General features: G+C 38.1%; 1 protein-coding gene across 2 annotated transcripts in view; it reads left to right on the plus strand.

Annotated features, from left to right (window-relative positions):
- ptpn11b (protein tyrosine phosphatase non-receptor type 11b) overlaps positions 1 to 25,967 on the plus strand; it is a 64,056-nt gene extending 38,089 nt beyond the window's left edge. Inside the window, exons 3-16 of one of the 2 annotated variants that reach the window (XM_028453091.1) lie at positions 722 to 916; positions 5,467 to 5,659; positions 7,438 to 7,557; positions 7,651 to 7,764; positions 10,504 to 10,600; positions 10,766 to 10,845; positions 11,828 to 11,983; positions 12,334 to 12,465; positions 13,440 to 13,594; positions 15,621 to 15,688; positions 16,946 to 17,097; positions 17,176 to 17,276; positions 18,351 to 18,475; positions 23,283 to 25,967. In XM_028453091.1, the coding sequence (XP_028308892.1) occupies positions 722 to 916; positions 5,467 to 5,659; positions 7,438 to 7,557; positions 7,651 to 7,764; positions 10,504 to 10,600; positions 10,766 to 10,845; positions 11,828 to 11,983; positions 12,334 to 12,465; positions 13,440 to 13,594; positions 15,621 to 15,688; positions 16,946 to 17,097; positions 17,176 to 17,276; positions 18,351 to 18,438 (1,651 nt within the window). In that variant the 3' untranslated portion in view covers positions 18,439 to 18,475; positions 23,283 to 25,967. The remainder of the gene's footprint in view (positions 1 to 721; positions 917 to 5,466; positions 5,660 to 7,437; positions 7,558 to 7,650; positions 7,765 to 10,503; positions 10,601 to 10,765; positions 10,846 to 11,827; positions 11,984 to 12,333; positions 12,466 to 13,439; positions 13,595 to 15,620; positions 15,689 to 16,945; positions 17,098 to 17,175; positions 17,277 to 18,350; positions 18,476 to 23,282) is intronic. The other variant, XM_028453092.1, reaches the window with a different exon arrangement.
- The last annotated feature ends 108 nt before the right edge of the window (positions 25,968 to 26,075 follow it).

Genomic DNA, 26,075 nt, shown 5'->3' on the forward strand with positions numbered 1-26,075 from the left:
CTCCGGAAGGAGGCCCCGGGGAAGACCCAGGACACGCTGGAGAGACTATGTCTCTCGGCTGGCCTGGGAACGTCTCGGGGTCCCCCCGGAAGAGCTGGAGGAAGTGGCCGGGGAGAGGGAAGTCTGGGCCTCCCTACTGAGGATGCTGCCCCCGCGACCCGGAAACAGCTAAGCGGGAGAAGATGGAGATGGAAAAAAAACAATCTTTTTCTATTTTTTATTTTGGTTTTGAAACAAAATAACCAAAAAAACAAAGGGTACATGGATTGTTCTGATATGACCTACATTTTTACACTTTTTTCCTCCAAATTTTCACCTTATATTTCGATAATAATTTTAGTCCACTGCTGAAATTTGTGTTTAATGAAACCATTTGGTTTGTAGGGCTGTCCTCATAAGAAACACAAATGTTTGATTCAGGATTCACTGAACCAACAGAAGGTGTTGTCATCGCAAAGAGAGCAGATGGGCTGATCAGCAGGTCATCTTTCCACTATGCATGTTTTTGCTCTGTGAGCGTAGGCGATAAAGTCTCCATCTTCTTCCTGTGAGTGTATACTGTATGGGCATGTGCGTAGGCGGTTGTATGTAATCAGCGCTTCAGTTTCTGCAGGGTTACTTTGTAAACTGCTTTACTTTTTTTGTTTATACCAAGAGGCTGTTTATCATGCATGTAAACAGCCTCATGATTAATTTCCCTCATGTTTTTCTTTTTGCCCAGACGCAATGATGAGGTGACCCACATCAAGATCCAGAATTCAGGCGACTATTATGACCTGTATGGGGGCGAAAAGTTTGCCACCTTGGCTGAGCTGGTGCAGTATTACATGGAACAAGAGGCTCTGCTGCGTGAGAGGAATGGCCACGTCATTGAGCTCAAGTATCCACTCAACTGCCAGGACCCCACCACTGAGAGGTGCTAATCAATGCCCACACAAACACACTCGCAAAGAGACACACACGTTTGATGTCCACACTGAGTTCATTCCAACACAAGCTCCAACAGGCTCTCAAATCTGTTTATAAGGCTTTGTAAGAGAACACTTATCTTTATTTTTTTTTAAAAAAAAGAAATAATCTTTTGTTGAATTTTGTTTTACAATGGAGTCTTTTTAACTAAAAACATTTAGGCAGGGTGGTTAAACTTGCATTTCTAGCATTTAATGACATTATCAAGGAGTTGAAGTCCTTTAACCCCAATCCAGCTGCTCCCCGGGCGCCTGCAATTGGCAGCCCACTGCTACCCCTCGGAGATAAATGGGTAAATTCACTACGGTGATGAATAAAGGTTATTATTATTTAAGTTAGGGCAGGTTTTGGGACTGCTACGGCACCAGGAAATAACTCTGTGCTCCACTGTTCGAGACTTGAGACGTAGTTCTTGTCACCTGCTGTAGGATGATCTACAACTACCAAGCTTTTTTAATTAAGCCAAGCCTTTATTAATCACCTCAAATATCGAATATTGTACTGCATGTTGCAGCTTTTGAGGAAGATACTTTTTTTAAAGATTTTTATCTGCAATTTATGGTACGTGAGATGTCATGTGTATGAATATATATGTGATATTTACAGCATTTTATGCTTTGTTTATAGCACTAACATGGTCACAAAGGAAGTTTCTAATGGAAAACTGAAGTTTTTGGAACTTGAATTCTCTTATTGTCGCTACAGCCCGAAGTTCAGGGAGTAAATTTAAATTAAAAGTGTTTCAATTATTGGTGATACACCATTCTTTCTGGTAAAGTGAAGGGGATATTTACAATGATTAATTATCTAATTTATGCGTGAAAGTATATATGAAATAAATGAGCTATGGATTATAAGTTATAAATACAAACATTTTCATTTGCTCACATCACAGAGAGTTACTAACTCCTCTTCTGAAACTGAGTTGCCATTTAAGTTATTTAACAACTTCTCTCCTGCCCTTTCAATGACATTTTGACATGATGTAGGTCGCTCACATCACTGTGTTTATAGACCCGCCCCGTCACGCAAAATCCTCTTTTGCTTACTTTCTTGTTGTTTTTCATTTGACTGACAGCGTCATAAAATCCGACAATAGAACTATGAATACTGTTGTGAAAAGGCTTTGTGGCGACTTCCGTGACCGATAAAGTTGTTGGTGACTCCCTGTAGAAAGGAAACTCTATTTGCAGAAGTCTTCTTAGTTAGCTGCTACACAGTATGGAGGACTCTCTGGGAGTAGTTTGAAACACAACAAGGCAGGCTGCATTGTTGCATTTAGCATTATTACTCACAAATAGGACTTTAATATCTTCACTCACCACCAAGTGGTCAGGGGTGTGAATTGCAATCCGTCAAATTAAAATGACCAAAGGCCTTCAGATTTTTCCATCACTGTTTTAAAAAAAAAACCAGTCAACGAAAATATTCAGTTAACACAGCCCCTTATATCTTACTAATAAGTACCTACTGTATAGCTCCAGCTAGCAAGCTCCTTGGACTAATATATGGTAATTTTTCAACAAACACATTTTAAAGTGATGTTTTTGTGTCCCTTTACCCTATCCAAGCAGGAGGAAAAATATGCAAACTCAACTCAACTTTATTTATATAGCGCAAATTACAACAAAGTCATCTCAGTGCATTTAACAAAATATAAAGTCCATAGTAAGAAATAGCAATGTTGAATCTAATATAACAATTTGAAACCACAGCATGCCAACGCAAAAAGCCAAACAAATCTATAAGAAACCATTGCTTTGATATCTCAAGGTTCTTCATGACTCGCAAAGCAAAGCTCAATCTGCAGGTTTTACAGTGATTTACCTCAGCTCCAGATTATGTTTTGGGTTTTTTCAGGTTCATTTTGTATATGTTTTTATTCCAAGCCCTAAAGTTTAGCTTTCAATAGGGCTGCTCGATTATAGAAAAAAATTATAATCATAATTATTTTAGTCATAGTTAAAATCACGATTATTTGTTAACCAAAAAGTTCTTTATTTTTTGTACAAAAAAGCATAAAATGTATTCTTTAAACATAAATAAAATCCTTCAAACACTAAAATCAAGTATGTTCACTTTTTGCACAAAACAAAACTCTTGTTGCGCGTGATGTGTCTTAGGTGTTCATCATCAAACTTAAAGTGTTTCCATAGGACAGAATTTGACTTGCCACTTGTTTACCAAGTGTTTGCTGCGTTTCTCCTGCCATTCAAGACCGCTAGCAACAACTTTCCTCATGTTGGCCTGCAGGCTTTGAGAGGAGCGGGGCGGAGGGGAGGAGCTTGCATGTGTGTGGATTAAACAACTCAGTTTAGTATTAATAACATATGTGTGCCAAGCTTTGATATTTGTAGATGTTAGAAATATATTAAATATTAATTTTAAAAAAAAAATTCTCGATTATGTCACTTTTATAATCGTTGGGTGTAATAATCGAAATTTCGATTAATTGAGCATCCCTAGCTTTCAATTTAGTTTGTCTCTGCAAACAGAAACTCGCTAGATTTTCTTTTTATATTCCATATCTCGTCCATGTTTACAGAATAGAGGCTGAATGAAATACCAATATGCTTTTAATTCAACACTAATAGACTCATTAACAGCTTTTACACTAAATATTAATCAATAGACCCTCTCCACCTGCAGGCGGCAGAACAATTTTTCTGCATTTTACAAGAAGAGTGACAAAATTATTCAATTGCCTCTAAGCTCCAGTAGCAACCTAAAATGTGTTTTAAGTATGTGGCTTTTCTCTCTGTTCTCATAAGCTTTACATGCAACGTGTGTGTGGTGAGGCATTTACTGACAATCTGCAGAGCTGACTGAAGCGTAGAATCATCCATGGCTCTGTAGTGATGTCGTGATTCAATATTATGAATGTGTATGTATATACTGTAGAAAGACATATGTTCAGATTTCACCCAGAAATAACTTCATTTTAGTTGAGTTTGAGTGATTTTAAATGAGGTTGGTATAGAAAATAACAATGAACAAAAGCACCAATGTTAAAGCAATATTATGTTGTAACAATTTACAGCCAACATGGGCATTTGGAGGCGTGGGGATCACGCGCAGCCTTCTGTCTGATTTTGTGGGTTCAAACACAAAGTGACAGAAAAATAGACAAAACAACAGCAAAACTGTGTAAAATGACTCCCAAAAACCGACAAAATGACAGTAAAAATAAGAGAAATGACAACAAAAATAGACAAAATAACTATTGACACACAAAGCAACAACAAAATACAGAGAATGACAAAAAAAAAACACAAAATAAGACAAGAACAGCAAAAATCCATTTAAAAAAAAACAACTAAACTCTAGAAAACAAACAAAATAACACAAAATATACAAAATGCAAAAAATTACTCCATAAACACAAAACAACAACAAAAATACACAGAATGACTCCAACAATACAAAAAGCAACCACAAAAACACACTATATGAGTGAAATATATACAAAATGACACCAATAATACACAAAAAACAAAATAAGCAAACAAAATAACATTATGCAAAGATAGCAGGAAAATATAGTGCACTAGTAGTACCGTATTAATTATTAATGCTCAGTTTGGTCATCATTTTAAATGCTTATGTGATTGTTGATCATAATAATTCAAAAGTATACAATTCTCAGAATGAGTGTGAACACATATGAACACACAAGTGGAGGGTGCTGCTGCATTCACACATCAAGTATCCACATATTAACATTACATGGAGATTACACACACACTGTCACTCTCACACATCCTGTTTGAAATGGAACAGCAGCAGCCATGTTTGTATGCCAGGAATCCATGCATGCTTTTTAAAAACACTTAAAAAGCACGTTTTTAAAATATAAAAATATTTTTTCATTTAAAAAAATAATTCATCTGATGTTTGCAAAAAGTATGAACAGTGCTAATGGTGCAGAAATGCCCTCTTTGTGATTTAAATGTCCCAGTTTTTCTGTAGGTCTAAGCTGGCCTTGAAAATTCATGGTTTTGGTTTGTGTGGCTTTTTGTTCCATTCTACACTTTTCCTGTTAGAACTTCCTCTGCATTTTGCTCACCACAGAAAACAACCTGCCGACCTGCAGGTTTTTATCTTCACAAAGAGCAATAGAGCGACGCAGCCGCTGCTAACTTTGCCGAAGCGGGGAGTAGGCTTTAAAAGTGCGCCTATAGCACAGCGGCATGTAAATATACTCAATATAATATCCATCCTCTTTGCTTTACCACAGGAAGCACATTACTCTTCCTTTGTCTTTGCTCCTCTCATTTTTCTCAATTAGGTTCTGCATTCATGCCTTTAGAATACATCATTAAACATTCACCCATTCTAGAAATGCAAATGGTAAGAGGAAGTATTGTGCTTCGAAACAAGTTTAAAGCACAGTTCTTTCTCTGCATGTCATTATATTAATCTAGTCTAAGAATAAAGATACACTGAATGGTACCGTGGTCTGAAATGTAACGGTGAACGTCTCTCACTCGTCTCCAGGTGGTACCATGGGCACCTCTCGGGCCGAGATGCTGAGAAGCTGCTCACAGACAAAGGCAAAGCCGGTAGCTTTCTGGTACGAGAGAGTCAAAGTAAACCAGGGGATTTTGTCCTCTCAGTCCTCACCAATGAGGAGAAACATGAGAATGTGGACCGCAAGACAAAAGTCACCCATGTCATGATACGTTACCAGGTGAGACGGCTCCTCAATGACTAATAGATTAAACTGTGCTTCATTAATCAGTGTACCATTCCTTATTTTGTCTCTGTGGTTATTTTGTTTTACTGACTTAAAACCAAAACCGAAATACAGAAAAATCAAAAACAATGTTCTTGTTCTGTTTGTGTGATATTTGGATATTTACAGGGAAATTAGAGCAAGAACCAAAGTCCACTGCACCTCGGTTCCTTCCACAGGTCCTGGAACTGGTTTCCACACACTATAGGACGGTGTAGGATTTATTTCAGCAGTCTGTGGATGTTTCAGCTCGTAAAAAGCTGCTAACTATGTAGTTTGGTGGTGTTAAGATCCAAATGGTATCCAAAAAAACTGGTGACTGACTATTGACTGTCGGCCTGGTGTGAGGAACTACACAACTGTTTTGACGGCAGTAAAAATATTTATTTTTTACGATTCTCTCAACTCCCAATACGATTCGTTTCACGATACTGGGTTCACGATACGATTCTCTCACTATTTATTTTACAAAATGAGACTGTAGACAAATGATGACTGAAAAATATTGTTTTTTTTTTCTTTGAAAAAACAAATATATATACTGGACTATTTTCTTTTATCTTTTATTGTCAAAAGAATCTCTGGATAAACTATGCAAAACAATGCAATTTAATGAAAAATAAATCCTGAATGAAATAAATAAAGAAATAGTTCAAATGAAGAAGAAGCCTAATCATTTAAATTCTGGCTCTACAGTAAACTATGCAAAACTGCATAATTGTTCCTTTTCTTTTTAAAAGTGCAACTAAAAATGTATTTTGTGCCTTAACAATTGGACTTTAAAACAAATCCCATATCAAAAAAATTATATAAATAAACAAACTATGGCTTTCATTCTCTCTCTCTTGTTTCTCCTTTTCCTCTCTGTGCCCCCCTTACCTTGGATTTCACATGTTCTTTCTTTCTCACCTCTTTCATTTTGTCTTGGAGAAGCCAAAATGCTTCCACACTTCTGATTTAAAACATGGTGGTGCATCCTGAACTTCAAATTCTAAATCTAACAAATAAAAAATAAATAATTTTAAAGTACTGCGATTCAATTTCAGAGTATCGATATGAACCGTGACACCTTTGAATCAATTTTTAACTGCCTCGTGATTAATCTTTACATCCCTATTTATTTTGCATGTTATAATACTGCTAGCCGCTAATAGCAGCCGTCAAAACACACGGAAGTTGATCACAAGAAACGAGGAGCATCAGTAGGTTCATTACACCACCTCTGCTTCCTTTAATCACATATCATGTGCATGCTTTTCGTAACTTCCATTTATCTGGGGGGAGGGATTTATTTATGTATTGCTCCTTTTTTTGTCAGGGAATAAAAGTCTGCCCCCGTCTGTGGGTCCCCTCTGTTTGGTGAGCTTAAAACATGAAGCTCTTGTCCATAGTTTTACCGTAAATATCCACATATCTCACAAACGGAACAAGATTTAATTTTAAAACTGAAAAACCTAGTCTGGTTTTTTCTTTTCCTATATTTTTGTTTTGGTTTCAAAAAAAAAATAACCACACTGTTTATTTGTTATTTTGATTTAGTTTTAAAATGGAATAACCAAAGAACAAAGGGCACACAGATTTCATTGTCTCAATGCAGTGTTCGGTTTACCTCTCATACTGTTTCTGCTTGCTGCTAGTTTTACTCTTGGTTTTTTTTTTTTTTTTTTGTAGCAGGTCATGATTTATTTCAGACCGTCTGCAGCTGTGGTTGAATTGTTTATGATTTTTTTCAGCAGGACGGTAAGTATGATGTGGGAGGTGGCGAGAGGTTCGACACTTTGTCTGACCTGGTGGATCACTACAAGAAAAACCCCATGGTGGAGAAGAGCGGCATAGTTGTGCACCTCAAACAGGTAGGATAGAGGAATTTGGTTTGAATTGTGAACAAACCTGGTAATAGGGCATGTGTGGTTACACCTTTCATCATCCTTGCATTGCTCTCTCAGCCCTTTAATGCCACAAGAATAATTGCCGCCAACATCGAGAACCGGGTACGAGAGCTCAACAAGGTAGCTGACAACTCTGAGAAGCCTAAACAAGGTTTTTGGGAAGAATTTGAGGTATGTAGTTCAATTTCATTGTACAAAATACAACCTACTCATCTCCAGGCTCTGAACACAGTGTTGTGAGACATTTTGTGTAATTAGCAAAAAAATCAACACATTTCAATAGTTGTGGACATAGATGGCACCCTCAGTAAATACAGTATGTGACATCTGCCCCTCAGCCTCTATAATATTCAGGAACTGTGTTTTTTTCTTTTTAATATAACCAATCAGCTGAGATAATTGTATCACTGATACTAGCTTTACACTCAATTTTGTAGTTTTTCTTTAACTTGTTTTCTCCCTTAAGATACACTCAATAAACGTTGTGTAGTTGCTCACAATCTTGCCTTTTTTTTACTTCGATTTATTCATGTTTACGGTTTGTGATTTCAGAATTTTTTTTTTGCATTTTATTCCAAAAATATAGTTTGCCCAAATTTGGCTTTTTCCTATTGATCAGTGGCTTTACATTCCTTTATGCTGGCAATGAGGCACAGGAGTAAGGAGAGAGAGAGAGATATTCTGGTGAATACAGGCAAAGTTTTGCACCGATCCAAAAAAATACTAGTGAGCTCGAGAGAGAGACAACGAAATGCCACTCAGGTAGGTGAGCAAACTCGCGCTGATGACGAGCACCAGCAAGGCTTAAATCCTGCTGCTGCTCATCAGCGCTGATTCCATGCCCGTGTGTTGCTCTCCTGCAGTCTCATAGAATCACCCCTTCCTAGATCCACACAAGAAATGCACAAAAGAAATGGAAAATCGAGGAAAGAACTTGGCTGCCTGCCTGTCTAAAACACTTTTTTTTTTTTTTTACTTACCGGTATGTCTGTTTGAAATTGGCAGTTTTTCATCGGTTTTGTTTCAAGAAAAGTACTTTAATCTTGTTTTTTGCCTTTTTAACAAATGTGCACGTCTTTCATTTATTAAAAAAATAAATAAATATGAAACATGATTAACTTATTCAGTGCCAGCCATTTTTAAAATTTCTACCTCCTCAGTGCCAGCCGTTTTAGAGCATTTTGACTGATTTTTAAAGACCTACAGAATATTTTGTACTATGACAATAGCTTGTTTTGTTCTTCTGTAATCAGCAGATGAATAGAGGCAAGTTTCACACAAATCGCCAGTTTGTGAAAAAAAGCTGAGAAAAACGTTTTATGTCTTTTTTTTTGCTTAAGAGACACCTCCACATTGGTGTCCTCCAATAAAACTACAAAAACAACACTGAGACCAGGCTTTTGATGGCAAAGTTGCTATCTAGGTCAGAATTGAATTTATGTCTTACTGTATTTTGGCATTCCTCCAAGTCTCTCCCTCGTCATTCTCCACACACGCAACTTCCTCCTCATCCCGGGCATGCCGAGTGTCACCGCTTGTCCCATTTTTTTGATCGTTTTCTCTCACCATCGCAACACTCTCAATAGTCCACTGAGTTCCACACATGCTCTGGTCGAGTGTGCACCGCTGTGAGCTTCATTATCAACTCTCGTAGCGCCATTTTCTGTCTCGTAAACTCCTTTCCTCTCCCTCTGAGCTCTGTCCATCACGGTGATCTCTCATCTAAAGGTGCACTGCTGCCACCCGTTGGTCACTACATCATGGCACAAGTTAGATATTCACCGGAAAGCTTCATCACACTGTCTCCTAGCAACCCCAGCCGAAAAACTCAATTCACGTCTATAGACGTGAATGGCAAACACTGTCACCCTTTAGCAAAGATGTTTTGGCTTTCACCACTTGGACCAAAATATTTTAGACATTTATCTAAACAAATTCAAGATATAAACAATATATTTTCCCAATTAATGTGGCCAAAAGAGTGTGGTATATTGTTGTTGCTGTTGTTGAAGAAGTGATTTAAGAATCGTGTTTCTGTAAAGTTTAATTGTATGACATGTTTTTCACCCTAAAAAGCTCTTTTGAAAAGACATGACACATGCATTAGTAAGTCAGCTTCTGTCGGCAAACTGTGTTTTTTCCTCACACTGAGTGATTCATTTTCTTGTCCATCCTGGGAAATGTGAATGTGGTGACCTTTGAGTAATGATGTCAGCCTCGGCTTATCTCGAAATCTTGCGTCGCTGCCGACGGATCATTATTGTGAATTATTCCCATTTGTGTCAGGGCACATTAAACAGAGTTTATTACTCGCTCCCTGTTGGCTCAAAGCAGTGTGGGTTTCTCTGATTGTTGGATAATCTGCTGAAAGTCTGAAATCCCTGTTGAGATGCATTGTCTGTCTTCAAGCGTGCATAAATAACATAATGTATACGGAGCAATGAAACTTTCGGGCTGACTCATACCTTAGCTACATGGTGTAAATTATATGCAAATAAGTTCAGGGAAATGTTAGAGTAAAATTAGAATGTGACTGGTGTAGTAATTATGACTCATACACTATTTTCTACTCCAGCAAAGGACGTGTTTATTGAAGAAATAATTGCGTGACACAGTCCAGCCTGTAATAGCAGACATGCATCTACATTTATTTCAAGTGTGAATGGGAATCTGTGCTTGTAATTGAAGAAAAAAAAAAAAAAAATCCATTGTGCTTTCTGAAAATGAGTGTTGTGACCCCTGCTGCATTAAAACCAACTTAACTGTTCAAAAAACTATTCAAAAGTTGTTCTGAGCACTATTGATATGTAAATTTCCTCAGATATAACATTTGTATTATAGCAGCGAAGTTTTGATTGTTTGTAAAAAGCAATTACATTTTTTTCCACCCCGTTTTTAATCATTTTGCAGGTACTGCAGCAGCAGGAATGCAAACTTCTGTATCCCAGGAAAGAAGGCCAGAGACCAGAAAACAAGAGCAAGAACAGATACAAGAACATCCTCCCATGTGAGTCACGCAGAAACGTGCCATTTCCCGTTGCTCCTACTTCCTGTGGAAAGACTTGTGCAAGCAGACAAGAGATGGCACAGAGGCCTGACAATGTTATCTTTGTTCAAACACTGACTACTGTTTTTGTGTTTTCTAATAATAGCTTTAATTTGGTCTTTCCAGTTGACACGACTCGTGTGGAAATCAAGGATTCAGATCCAGATGTCCCTGGCTCGGACTATATTAACGCCAACTACATCAGAGTGAGTCTGTTCAGCACAATGCAAAAAAAAAAAATATGCAAAAATAGGTTACATTCACAGATGTTTTTCATAATTCAAATGAGCCTGAAAGCAGTCTGTGCAATGAATGAAACACATTTATTTACCAGTTTCCTGTCTCTGCCAAATATCTGAAAATATATATACTTTTCTCCATCGGCTGCAAAAATCCAGAAAGAAAATTTTATGTACAATTGAATTAGTTAAACTACAGGTGCACTACTGCCCCCTACCAGTCAAATGGTATAATGTAAAAGATTGGCACATGGTAAAGAAAGAAAATGATCATGAAGGACAGCTTTTATGGGGAGCTCACCTTCTTAGCTGTTCAGTTAGTGGTTAATTTGTAGTGTTTTTACCTATATTTTTAATTAGAATTTTAAAGAAGATGAATAAATGGGGAATTAAGGATTATAGGCAGTTCTATTTAATACATTTCTGATTTACATACGAATTGACAGAAACCAAAACCAAAATGGCTACCTAAAACACCTAAAAGAAAACTAAAATCTAAAAAAAAAAAAATTTATCAAAAAAAAAAACCTTTGACTAAAATAAAAAAACTTCAAACTAAAAACAAACAAAAATTTTGCTTAAAAAACCTAACAACCTAAAAATTAAGGACATCCAAATCAAAAGAACAAGCAAAGGAAATTCTGAGGTCAGTTTTCAAAGCTTTCATAATGGGCTGTGCGGTAATCGATAATCGCCCATTGTTGCCTAACTGCCTACTGCCCCCTACTGACATGGAGGGGTATTTCAATTGCTTTTGAGAAATTGATATATTTTTGTAAACCTTCATTTAAAAAAACAAAGAAAGCAGTCATTGAAGATCTAAAAATTATTTTTATTTACTGACTCCAGCTTGTAAGTGGTACTTTAGTATTACCCAATTTTAAATTCAACCAATTATTTCTGCTGCAGACCAAAACATGCTGCTCTGTACCTTTTTCAACCCAAACAGAGTATGCAAGAAGAGCAGTGCCATGGAGAAGAAAGCAAAGTTTTTATTGCCACCCAAGGGTGCCTTCAGAATACAGTGGATGACTTCTGGAGGATGGTGTATCAGGAGAACACGCACGTCATCGTGATGACCACCAAGGAGATAGAGAGAGGGCGGGTAAGTCTGTGCACAGAGAGATTTTCCCTTTTCTTTTAGCGTTTAAATCTCTTATGAACTTAATACTGTATGTAGCACTTTTTAATAAATGCAAGAGTCAGATTAATTCAGTCACTGCTGTACGTCCAGAGATTTGCAGCTTTGTCAGTCGGTTCAGGATTATTAAATGCTTTGATAGTGGTCACTGATTGTGGGACGCTGGTGTGTCAGGTGTGGGGGTGGAGTGGGAGACGCCTGACAGGGATAGCATTACAGCTAAGCTGCTGGAGATGAGCTGCTTCTTAAGGCTGTAATATCCACCACCCTCCCCTCTGTCTCCTCTTTTCTCGCATATTTCTGCTCCGCTTCAGAACAAATGTGTCCGTTACTGGCCAGACCTCCATACAAGCAAGGAGTTTGGTACGGTGGTGGTGAGGAACGTGGAGGAGCAGCCAGCACAGGATTACATTGTCAGGAAGCTGGAGGTGACGCGGCGGGACCGGGTATGAGAAGCTGTGGCCTCAGTGACCTCACCCACTGACCTGTTGTTGGACTGTCTAACCCTACGCACAGCACAGCAAAGGCACACACACACACACACACACACACACACACACACACACACACACACACACACACACACACACACACACACACACACAGAGCACAGCAAAGGCACGCACACACACACACACACGCCCAGCAAAGGCACGCACGCACGCACACACACACACGCACACAAATCCGGGAGGAAAAGCTCAGTGATTATTGTATGACTGTGGAAATGTCAGAAACAGAGAAAACCTAAACAAAACCAGATCTAAATATTGCATTCAACCCCCTCCTTTTTTTTTTATTTTTTTAACACAGTCATATTTGTTTGTTTTTACAACCACTTATAGAAAAATAATGGATTGATTTATTTATTTTGGTATGAATTCCGCTAATATAACAGCATCTTAAAGGGATAATATTTACAGGGTCCCTTACGGTCATGAAATTCCTGGAAAGGTTATGGAATTAAAAAAAATGATCTTCCAGTGTTGAAAAGTTATGGAATAATTTAACTGTTTTGGAAAAGTTTTGAAAATATAGCCTATTTTATTCTAATGTTTAAAATATAACTGTTTACTATTTAATTCTTCCACAACAAATGAAGGAAATGGAACTTTATGTTGAAAGGACATAAACAGAAGACAATTGAAACTAATTTTCCATAAATAACTGGTCCCCAGTAGATGGAAGAATAGACCAATGAACATTTACCCCAGTGATTGACTTTAACCAGCTGCTTCCTGGACAAACCTGTGGGCCAATCAGAAGGAGCAACACATTTGGGGCTTGAACTGTAATGATGGGGCTCTGAGTCTGTAGCAAAGTAAACCAAAAATTAACCAGAAACCATTAATGGTGAATGTGGAACCAGTTTAGTTCTACAAATGTTATGGTTAACAAACTGAATCTTTCTGTGTTGTAGAAGGAACCTTTGAGGTACATCTCGCACTATCAGTACCTGACCTGGCCAGATCACGGGGTGCCCAATGAGCCTGGGGGGGTTCTGTGGTTCCTACAGGAAGTCAACCGCACGCAGAGCGCCATTCAGGGAACCGGACCCATTGTCGTCCACTGCAGGTACGCCTGAGTGCACGTGTAGGACCGCAGAACTGTTCAATCCCTTCATACAGCAATAGGCTTTGAAATATGTTCATGATGCTGTTAAAAGATGACAATGTTACAGTGTAGCTCTGATCAGGACAGGCTGTTGTTTTTATATCACTTATAATAGAGAAAAATACAGTAATTACTGGTTTTAAAGATTATTCATCTTTTTTCTAAACACGTGTTAAAAGGTTTTCTGGGGTAATAATAGTTAAAATAAAAACAATTTTTGTCCCAGTCCACCCCTGCCACTAGGGCGCGCTGTTATTTAGCTGCAAAACATGAATGTTACTTCAATCAACAGTACTACATTTTTTGCAAATTTTCCACCATTAATGCATTGATTTATTTCAGTATTTAAATACTTGATCCAAACATTGTGACCGTACAACCTGGGCTGCTCATCATCTATCACATGAGCACTCATTCATTCATCAGGGCAACTGTACAAAGTGTGTTGATCATGAGGAATAAAGCCTGCTCTCTCTCAGGGAGAACATGAACCCCGTTCATGAAGGTGACATTGGCAATAACGTGGTCTTCATTTATTCTGGTCTATAAATCTTAAAACTGTATCAAATTAGATTAGAAATAACTTAGGCATTAGACTTTATCTCTAATATGTATTTCTGTGGTTGATTGACCGGGTTAATGTAGATGTCTCATAAAAGATTGCTGCAGTGTAAAAACCTATGTTAAGTTTAATTTAACCAAAAGATAAAGATCCCTCTGTGCACATTAGTTACGTTCAGGAATGTTGCCTTTAGCTTTAGAGACCGGCAGGTTTAATACCATCCCACAGGAAGAGTTTGTTTGCTTTGTGATCTACCGGTAGATAAAACTGAAAATGAGATTCACTTATGGTTTTACTGTCCATTGTGTGATAACATAACGGATGTTCTTTTAAAAAAAAATATTTCAGTTTACGTTGAGTTTTTTTGTGAGATGATTACAAAATTCTTGGTGTGTTTCAAAAAAGGAACTTTTGCTGTATCAGATTTTATTTCTAAAACATGGGAAAAAAGGCAGAACACGTTGTTCAAGATTGAACTGTGCTTTGTATTGTTATGAAATGTTAATGTAAACCACTGTAATTTAATTTTCAGGTGTCTTAATAGCCCATGAGGGTTGGGCACATTGTGTGCACGACACAAAAATAAATTCAATCAATTGATAATTTCTCGTGGGTAACTTTTACAATGCGATGGTCTGATCTGAGGGTCATAATATCAACATTCATGTCAGCATTTACAATCAAGACTAATCTGAGCATTAATACTGTAAAGAACAAACGGTTTGTGTGTTCTGTTGTCATTTTGTGAGTTTTTGAAATCATTTTGTGAGTTTTTGAAATCATTTTGTGTATTTTTCTGTCATTCTATGTACTTTGGTTGTTGTTTTGTGTATTTATCTCTTGTTTGGTGTGTTTTTGTAGTTTTATGGGTTTTTTTGTTGTTGTTTTCTGAGTCATTTTTAGTGTTTTTGTGTATTTTTGTTGTTGTTTAGTTTGTTTTTTCAGTTATTTCGTGTATTGTTCTTGTCTTGTGTGTTTTTGCTGTCTTTGTGCATATTTTTCTGTCATTTTGTGTGTTTTTGGTGTCAGCTTGTGCGCTTACTTTAGGGGCTGCACAGCATTAGACCAAGGGCTGCACGTGGCCCCCAGGCCTCCAGATGCCCATGTCTGTGTTAATCAGAGGTCAGGAGTGTGTGCGTGCGTGCGTGTGTGTGTGTGTGTGTACACTCTGGTGGCTCTCTCTTTGACATAGGACATGATCATTTTTCCGGGGTTCATGGAAGTCCAATTTGAACTCACAAGAGAATGTGTGAGTGTTTGTGCGTCTGTGTTATCCTTGCGATGGAGAGGTAATCTGAGCAAGCTAGGATTGGCTCCATTAAGCTGCACTCTTGTCAGGCTAAGTGGGTTTAAAAGGATGATGTTGCTGAGGTTCTGTAACCGGCTCACACTAAGGTTTAAGCTTTTACTCAATTTTCTTGTCAGTGCTGGCATCGGCAGAACTGGGACCATCATCGTCATCGACATCCTCATCGACATCATTACCCGCCAAGGTAGGAGGAGTAATACCAACACACGTTTTAGTTGTTCTGTGTCATTACACTGTGTGTTTCTACTCAAGTAGAAGTACTGGTACTTAGGGCTGGGCGATATGGCCTTTTATAAATACCGCGATATTTTTAGGCCATGTCACGATACACGATATATATTTTGCATTACCCTTGAATTAACACTTTGATGCACAAAATCACACCAGTATGATGATTCTATATGTCTACATTAAAACATTCTTGATCATACTGCATTAATATATGCCAATTTTAAACTTTCATGCAAAAAAGGGGATATCACAACTAAGTCAAAGTTGACATAACTGTATTTATTAAACAGTGAGTGGCTCAAACATAAAATTGTCAACAGAAAGTGCACGTTCTGTGCAAAATTGTCACAGAGACATTTCAAAACAAGACATTAGTGCAGGATGCAACTCACATGGCATTTCAAAACACAAAATTAAAGTGCACTTTTTGTACATAATGCCACTACAATATTTTAAAACAAATAGTGCATGTTGTCATTAAGATGACATTTCAAAAAAAAAAAAAAAAAAAAGTCCGCGAGTTTAACGGTATGGTCATTTTCAACACCGCACAGACTACAAGCTGCGATATATCGAGTATATTCGATATATCGCCCAGCTCTACTGGTACTTGAATGAAATTGTACTTAAATACAAGTACAAGTAATTCATACATAAAATACACAAGGGTAAGTAAAAAGTAGCTCTTTTAAATAGTACTCAAAGTAAAAATTACTCGTTACTTTCACCCCCATGTTTATTTTTGGTAATAAATCTGTCCACTGTTCTCTTGCATACAGTAAAACATCTTATGTATACACTTAAAAAGGAAGAGACAAAATCTACCACAATTGGATTTATTTTCCACAAAGGCATCTGTATAAAATAAAAACTTTGTCAAAATGTACAATTCTTTTTAAGATGAAATAAAACAATTTTCAGGCTCTAAGTATAGCTACATTTATGAACTCTAAAACTGAGAAAATAACCTCTATTAAATGCTGTTTTGGCACTGTCTGGTCATTTCTAGTTTCACACTGTCCGTTGATCATTTTAAAACAAAAACAATAATAATTTACTCAGTAACGGTTGGGTGTAGATAAGAAATGTAACAAATTTCTTTGCTTCTTTTAAAACATACTTAAAACAACTCAAAAAAAGTACCTACAAAAGCAACTCATTTACAATAATGTGAGTACTTGTCATCTGTTACTTTCACCTCTGGTTTCAGGTCTGGACTGTGACATCGACGTCCCAAAGACCATCCAGAGGGTACGACAGCAGAGGTCAGGCATGGTGCAGACAGAGGCGCAGTACAAGTTCATCTACATGGCTGTGCAGCAGTACATAGACACAGCTCAGAAGAGACTGGAGGAGGAGCAGGTAGGGCATTCACACACACACACACACACACACACACACACACACACACTCATGCTGTTATTCGTTGTCACTTTTCAGAGGAGTAAAATAAAAGAGAGAGAATATTCCAACATCAAATTTCCTCCGATGACAAACTCGAGGTCCAAACTCAACTTGACGTCGTCCCGCTCCTCCTCTTTGTGAGTATCACAGAAACAGGTTACATTTTGTTTTTAAGTGACACTAACTAGACTATGACTAATATATTTACGTTTTCATCAACTAATAAAGACTAAACTACAAAATCCAATCTGAACTTATTTGATTATGTGGCCTAACGCAGTGGTTCCCAACCTTTCTTGTCTTGTGTACCCCTTGAGCCTTTTTGTCATACCATGAGTACCCCCTCACTCATACGTGTTTATGATTCTCCAAAAGTAGAACATAACACAACTGAATAATTAACGTCATTTTATTTCATCTTCTTATATCGAACAATTAATATTCAGGCATCATCTTCCTATTTAACTCAAATTAAACATAACATTATGTTGCTTTCAAGGCAATAAAAATTATAAATATAATAAATAATATTATAGTAAACGTTTGTGTTATTAATACTGTATTATTAATACTAATATATTATGATTATGTTGTTAATAAAGAAATAATGAAGTTGAAATGACAAAAAACAAGAATAAAAATATTAAGTAATATAAAAAAACAAATACAAAATAAATAATTAACCTGCCAGTGTTATATATAAGTTTTATGACATTTACCACAAAAGGAGCTTCTTTGAATATGTCCCCTTTAAACAGGCATTTAAACTTTAAAAAGAAGTCATTGCGCAGACGTACTATTTTATTGACGGACTTGTGAAATGACTGAGAATATTTTTTATTATCTTGGAAATAAATTCTTAATTTTTCCACGTACCCCCTGTAATGTGCTCTCGTACCTCTAGTTGGGAAACACTGGTCTAACCCATTGATCACATCAAATCTGTAATTACAAACATTATCACCCATTATCAGGTTGATCAATGATAATTTCATCTTTAAAAGAAATGCATAAACTATATCGGGAACAGATTTAGTGGATTAAAATCTACTTTATTCAAATTCTAGTTTTATCTGTTGAATACCCAAAATAGTCCTGATGACTACATTTTGATTAAAACCAAGTTGCATTTTAGTCAAAATACTACGATTAAAACTAAATCAAAATTCAAGCCGTGATCAGAGGCAGAAATAATTTTTCTCCTGTTGTAGGATGACGAACGACGATTCCTCGAGTGTGTACGAGAACATTCACTTTAAAACCCCTCAGACGTCTTTTAGCAGCAACACCAGGAGGTAGAACGTGCTCGTGGACGTCCACGTCTCCCTGTCTCTTGGTAAGTACCCGTGCTTTCTTTTTAAAGGGGACATATCATGCTAAATCCACTTTTTTAGCCCTTAAATGCATTTTGTTGTTTATTTAGAGTGGTTAGAAGTACAGAAAAGTTCAAATTAGTCTCTTCAGGTGCTCCGTTGATATCTTTATATTCTGTTTTTGTCATATTTTTCAATCTGCTTCGATTTTTCGATTCACTATTACGTTTTTTGAACAATGACGTCACAGTATTTGCAGCGGAACTGCCAAATTAGGACATCGACTCCAGGCAATCCACCATTTTTATTTCTCGCTTTTATTTTGTAGTCCAAGCTCAAGGATGCCGAAGTTACTAGAGGATAAGTCAAAATGTTGGGTTGTTGGATGTAGTAACCCACACGCTTCATTACACCGTCTCCCAGCATCAGAACCTTTTCAAAGTGCCTGGTTGAGTTTTATTTTTCACAGAAATGTACCCACATCTGTGGGTAAGGTCATTTTTGTGTGCGTGAAGCACTTCATGGATGACTGCTTCGCCAGTAAAAAAGAAGGATATGCCGAAAGACTTTGTCTGATTGAGGGTTCAATTCCTTCTATCTTTGGAGACAACGAACAGAGCACTTCGGTAAGCTGTAAATAACGCTAAAAAGTGTGATGATAAGACGTCCCTGTCATTGTTTTGTTAGCATTAGCAGTTGCACCGTCTTCATATGTTAGCGCTGTGTGCTCGTTTTAGATCCTTGATGATATGGCCTACGTGATTTAATTTAAGTCTAAAGTTTTCATTAGTCATTTCATTTTGCCGTTTTTGTCTCCGAAAAGACTGTATTAAAATGCATTTCGTGAAGTTAGCTTGGCGCTAGCGTTAGCTCGGTGCTTGTGTTAGCTCACTTGTTAGGGTTCTGCAGGTTCATCATCTTCATTTTCATCTCGCTCCGCTGGGTCTGACTCTGGCTCAAACATGTAAGGCTGGATGGACAAGTCTTCAGTTGTTGACATTTTGTAAATAACGTGTGAATAAAAAGTTTCTGCGCCGCCAGATAATCGTATCTCTTCTATCAAACTACAAAAATGGCCGAACAGGGTGGAGTTGAACCGAATGTCACCTCTGCAACCTGGAGAGGGGGCGGGGTATGAAGTGTCTCATTTGCATTTAAAGAGACCACCAAAACGAGTTGCTCTCAGAAGCAGATCAGAAAAGGGTAGAAAAGGGGTCTGTGGAGCTATAATAATGAGGAATTCAGACCCAAGCATTGCAGTTCCACTTTATATAGACCACAACTGTATGATTTATATGTAAAAAGGAAGGATTTAAAAGCATGATATGTCTCCTTTAAGGTTCGACACCTCACCAACAAGTGTTAATACAGGAAGCTGTTATTCTGTGAATTAAATCGATTTAAAACCTGATTATTTGTTTGTAGGGTGGTAACTAGAGGCTGAGCTCAATGTTTAGCAAATAGAGCTAAAGGTTTAGTTATAATATCAAATTGTGAATTTAGTTCTTTCTCCTAAATTCTGAAAAGTACAAATCATAATATATATTTCTTCAGTGTTGATGGAAAATAACTGTTTTTGGTAATATCAGGTAAAAGATGTACTAACTACTAGGGGTGGGTACCTCGCAATACGATACGACACACAGCTCACGGTAACGATTATCTCTTGATATGACAATACTGAGATTATCTAAATATTGGTCAGAAATCAATCTACGATAATCTATGACATAAGAAAAAAAAAACATTAGGTGAAAAAATACAATTTTTTTTTTATATCTCTGAAAGACAATACATTGAAAAAGTGTCCTATAAACAGTGACACTATTTTAGTGCAACATTTCTGTAAATAAGTGTCAACATATCAATGTAAACAAATAAGTACCTCCAATAGTGCTTTTAGTAAACAAAAAAATAGGGTCTTTCTTGCCAGTGACACCATTATAGTGCAATATTCCAGTAAACAATATATTGGTTCCTTCAACAAACAGTGACAAAATTTCTGTGAAGATGTACCTGCACATTTTAGTGAAAAAGCAGAAAAGGTTTTCAAAATAATAAAACAAATCTTAGATTAAAAAAAAATTAAACAAATTAAAAATAAAAAAATTGATACTTACCCTCAATTTCCACTGGATGCGGCTCCGCTGCATTACGTCACTGCCGCGTCACCAGAGCTGATAGGTTTCCACTTTATTCTATGTGTTAATTTCCACCGGGTCCGCTGCGCTGCGTGACAGCTGCGCTGCGTGTCAGCTGTGCTGCGTGTCAGCTGTGCTGCGTGTCAGCTGTGCTGCGTGTCAGCTGCGCTGCGTGTCAGCTCCTTCCCAGATGCGGTAGTCTGGTGCCCTCCGCCAGATATACTGTACGCAGGACTTCTATTTCTGGCGGACACCGGAGCATGACGCATCAATCAGCACAGAGCAAATTAAGCTAAACAGAAAATTAAGCACCTACTCCGCAATAAAATATTGGGTTACTTTTCAAAATAAAACGCTTCAGATTATATTTCAAGTAAATACATCACCAAAACGTCATTATGTGTGAAAACAAATTCACATCCACTATATTGTTTCCTCTCATACTGTAACTCACTGTAAACTGCAGCAACTTTGATTTAGTTCATGTTTTACTGATGCAGTTTTGTCTCTTCTGTCTTGGCTGTTGCTAAAAAATGTGGCTATGACAAATCCAGAGTCCATCCTTCTTGTTCTCCTTCATTAGAAACACTGACCTGTTTATCTGTTTATTGTTGTGTTTATACACATACATTTAACCATGTTCTCATGCGATTATATAAATATCGTGAGAACCCCTCTCTCTCGTGACGTCACAGTCGTTCAACCAGAGCGCACCGTGGCGCACTCAAAACGCAACCGGTGGGAATTACCGGACGGCGGACAGCGGTGAAATACCGGATCGGTGCCGTGGGTCAGCGGAGACGTATCCAGTGGAATCCCCGGGTTAGCGTGAGCATATCGATAATATAATAATGAAAATTTCCAAAATTAGGCAAAATAAATAAAAAAAAATTTAAAATCTAAATTTGTATGCTGTGATGTTCTTTTAGTATTCAGCATTGATTATGTGTTAAAAGCGTTGAAATACAAACATGGATTTAATTGTTTTTTCTCACAGTCACATAAGGTTTCTTACACAGATGTGAATGGAGTTTTATAGAAAATCAAGAAGTGAAGCTAAGAATTGAGTCTGAGAATTAAAAACAATTAACATTATTTTAATCCATGCTTTTTTAAAGGTTATCATGTTAGCCTAATAGCAAACCTGAAGAAAAGAGATAGAAGTCAGAATTCTCACCAGGAATACTTCACAACATAGGGGGGCATTGCGTGGCACGTGAGAGAGCGCCACCGGTGTGGAAAATTTTAAAATGTAGAAATCTCTGAGGGCTAAATTTATGACGTAAAGCTAAAGGTGGGTTTGGTTTTGTAGTTTTTTAATTTCTGTTCCAGCCTTACTTTAAAGCTAAATGTTGTTGAATTGGTGAAGGTGATGATGAATGTAGTTAGAGAGTTACTCATGCTTGGTTTATATATATATATATATATATATATATATATATATATATGAAAAACACCACACAGAACAGACAGACTTTTAATCTGCTGTGTTTGATAAAAAATTATCTTGTATCATGTTTTCCACCTCACATTGATGGCAGAGGCGTAATTTGTGTGTCGATGATTTAAAAGATATTGATGCTGGAAGTCCAACTCTGCGAATATCTGACAACTTTACGAACAGTGTTACGGTCCAAATATTATCCAGATAATCTGGTGACTGGGCGGACTTTTGCTCCCGGTCCGGACATAAAAAGAAGCAACGCATAAGTCACATTACAGGTGAATTGAAATGTTATGAATACATAAATAAATCAAAACCAACAAATGGATGTTACGTAAAACATGCACATATGTGGAACCAGAGGTGGTGTAATAAATCTACTGGTGCTCCTCGTTTCTTGTGATCAACGTCCCTGTGTGTTGACGACTGCTGTTAGCGGTATTTATAACGTGCAAAATAAACATTTTACTGGGTGGTCACTGCTGAGTGACTGCAGGGATGTTCACGTAACTAGTTACAAGATTCTGGAGCTCAGGAAGGTCAAACAAGCTGCCAAATTTTTCCAAATCATTGGAATTGGGGGAGTCTGTCAGACATGTGACTGAATGAGGCAATGTCTCCATCATGAATCCATGTAAACATATTCAAACTTTTCTTATATATATTCAGACTTGCATATACAGTATATATTCAAACTTTCATATATAAATATATTTAATTTCCTGAATGGCTTGCCATATATATATATATATATATATATATATATATATATATATATATATATATATATATATATAGAGAGAGAGAGAGAGAGGAGATGATTAACCCATCATCAAGCTCTGCAGAAGCCTGATAACGATCCTGGTCATTTCAATCAGGTGTGTTGGAAGAGGGAAACATCTAAAACATGCTGGATAGGGGTTCTTGAGGACCAGGGTTGGGCACCCCTGGTGTAGACCAATTAACTTCAAAGGAGATTAAATAAAAATAGTTGAATTACCAATAGAGAGATGTGATTTTGTTTTAGTTTGGTTTGGTAAAGCGTCCATGAAATAGAATACCCAACAAATAAATCCCCTCCCTATTGTTTTTAGTGTAACTGTTCTTCTTTGGTTGTTTTTTGTGCATTTTTCCAAAATGACAAATTTATCAGTGTTTGGGAAAAGTGTTGTCAAGGTTCACCAAATGAGATTTACCATTGACCAATGCTCCCCTTTTCCCTGTTTTTGTTTTTTTAAATTTTAGCGGAGGTGTTGCTTCATCAGCACCAGGGAACCCTTCATGTGGGGCGGAGGGAGTCCATTGGTGATATTTCTGCTCCACAGCCGTGGTCGGTGGCCTCAGTCTGACGCTGGCCAGCCGACTCTCCTCCTGCAGGGCCTCTGAGGGGCCAAACACGGAGGTGGAACTTTCTCAGGGCCCCGAAACCTTTATTAGCACAAAAACCACCTCCAGGGCTCACTCCTCACCTTCATTCCTCACACCTCTGCTTTTTTCTCACTCAACATTATCAAGTGCCTCCACATGCTGTTGCACCTCACTACTTCTAACATGGAAATGCAGACTCACTGAAAGATGGCCGCTTGTGTCTCAAGGGGCCAGAAACCAGGGCCAGAACGTGTCCTGAACTGATCCAATGTGGGACGAAGAGCAGGTCTCACCTGAGATGTTTGTCTGTTGGTGGACAGAAGGTTGTCCCTGTCCTGCTCTCGTAGCAGGCTGGCAAGTGAATCCGATCCTCCAAGGGTTTTCACCGTGCCTCCAGCTGGGACTGTCATTACTGTGGCTGCTGAGTGACTGCAAGGACACTTACGTAACTAGTCACAGGATCCTGGAGCTCAGGAAGGTCAAACGAGCTGCCAAATTTTTTCAAATAATTGGAATTGGGGGAGTCAATGGTGTCATTCTGTCAGACGTGGCTGAATGAGGCAATGTCTCCATCATGAATCCATCTCAAACATCTTTGTTGTTGTCCTGAAACTTGCAGTGGTCTCGTCCCTTTTTGATCCCTTATTGATTATGGAAACTCATCAGGTGTTGTTTTAAGCTTTTAAATACACTTCCCAGCACGAACAATCATTCTTATTTTGAAATGTGTTTATAATTGACTGGAAATAGGCCAAAGAAGAACCCTGAATGAATGGGTGAATCCACCCATGTTAATCAGCAGGTCAGATGTGGTTCAACATCTGTCGGAAGAGATCGTCACAAGGAGACGGGGTGAGAAGGGGGGGCGATTACGATTTGAGCCAGATGTTCTATCTGCCCCAGATTGAAGAATAGATTTGTCTCTAAAAAGTAATTTGAAAGATGGCAGTAATCCAGCTTGACGATCCTAGAGTCCCACGTCACTGATGTGATCGGGACCTGGCCTGGGACTCGGTGCTGTCCAGCAGGCTGTCGGCCTATTTTTAACCTCCACGTGGTGAAATATGACCCGCATCGTTGAAGGTGTAATAACTTTAGGGTCAAGATTCCTTGGTTTAAGACTTCAAACTAATACGTAAATGACGACGGGAGAGTGATTCCTCGTTCTCTGCAAACAGAAGCCACATCAGGTCACATTATTCATTCAAAATAGAGGCAGAGGAACAAAGTGAGGGCACATGTTAATCGCAGTAAAAGCAGAGTGTATCTCAGGGTGCTTTCACACCAGTTTAGTCCCGGACTCGGTTCGAATGGGCGACGGACAGGTAATAATTTTATCACCTTGGTTTGGCTCGGTTTGCGTTCAGAGTGCAGCTTCTGATCCGCTCCAAACAGCCTCTGGTGCAGTTACATGAGTGCTGCGTTACTGGAGTAGAGATTTCTCTGGGCAGAAAAACAGAAATCCGAAGAAGAAGCTCTCAACAATGGGTCAAAGCGAGCTCTTAAGAGTGTGCTGAAACTTCTGCCTTCTCTGTTTTGCGTCATCGCCGATACTTCCTGCGTTTGGTCCGCTCTGAGTGCGGTTGTGTTCACGGTGCTCCTAATCGCTCTAGACTTCAATTGGAAATGTTCCGTGACCGGCAAAAGCATCCGCTCTAGAATTCGCCTGTTTGATCCGCTTTAGACTTCATTTGCGTATTCACACCGCCCAAACGAGGTGGATTATCCGAGCAAATAAATCCGAGAGCGTTTTAACCGCTCCAGTGTGAATGAACCCCTAGATTGTAAAGCTCGCCAAAGTTCAATCAAACATTTCTGGTTATTTCAGACAAACCCAGCTCTGTCCTCAGAAGACTGTAGATGCTGCCTATCACCCGCCCCCTGTCGTCTCTCTTTAGGGTTTCCTTCAAAATGCACTTCAACATTTATCCGTTAATTCGTCCCTTTGTCCTGTTGTCTGTTACCTTCACTGATCTGTGATCTCTGTGTGACAAATGAGATGTTTTTTTGTAGGTTTTTTTGATGTGTTTTGCCTCTTTGAATAAGCTTGTGTGTAATTTTGTGAAACATCAGTACTTGAAAGTGTGAAACTGCTGAACCTTTGGCCTCAGGCTGCGTGTGGAAGTATTCTTGCTTGTGCACTATAGTTTTTTTGTGTGTTAGTATTTTCTCTCTGCTTCAGATGGATTGTGTTGCTTTTTGTATGGTGTCTGCTCTGTTATCATGATGTTCTGTTGGTTTGATATCACCGATTTAATTTGGATAACCAGCACAGAGGGAGTCGGCAGTCTGCTCACCCTCTAACTCTTACTTGAACATGATGTCTGTGTATTTTTAGGAGCTCCCTTTTTGTTCCCTCCTCTTCTTCCTTCTTTTCTTCTTCATGCACTGGCTCCACCCAGACGCCTTTTTGTGCTGTACAGGCTACAACTGCGGATGCAATGAGATGCCAGCAATGGCTTCAAAACGGTGTAATAAAATTTTATGATGGCACTATGCAAATTTACATTGGATGTTTGTTTGCATTTGTGGCTTGTGATTAAATCAATTTGTTTCTTTTAATATTTGTTTTTCTTCTGCGCGGGATGACAAAGATCTGCTGGAGCTTTATTACACATTATTACGCTGTTGTAAGGCAAACAGGTTAGAATCAAATTTAAAAGAAAATAC

The sequence above is a fragment of the Gouania willdenowi genome, chromosome 7 (assembly GCF_900634775.1).
Source record: "Gouania willdenowi chromosome 7, fGouWil2.1, whole genome shotgun sequence".
Classification (NCBI taxonomy): domain Eukaryota; kingdom Metazoa; phylum Chordata; class Actinopteri; order Blenniiformes; family Gobiesocidae; genus Gouania; species Gouania willdenowi.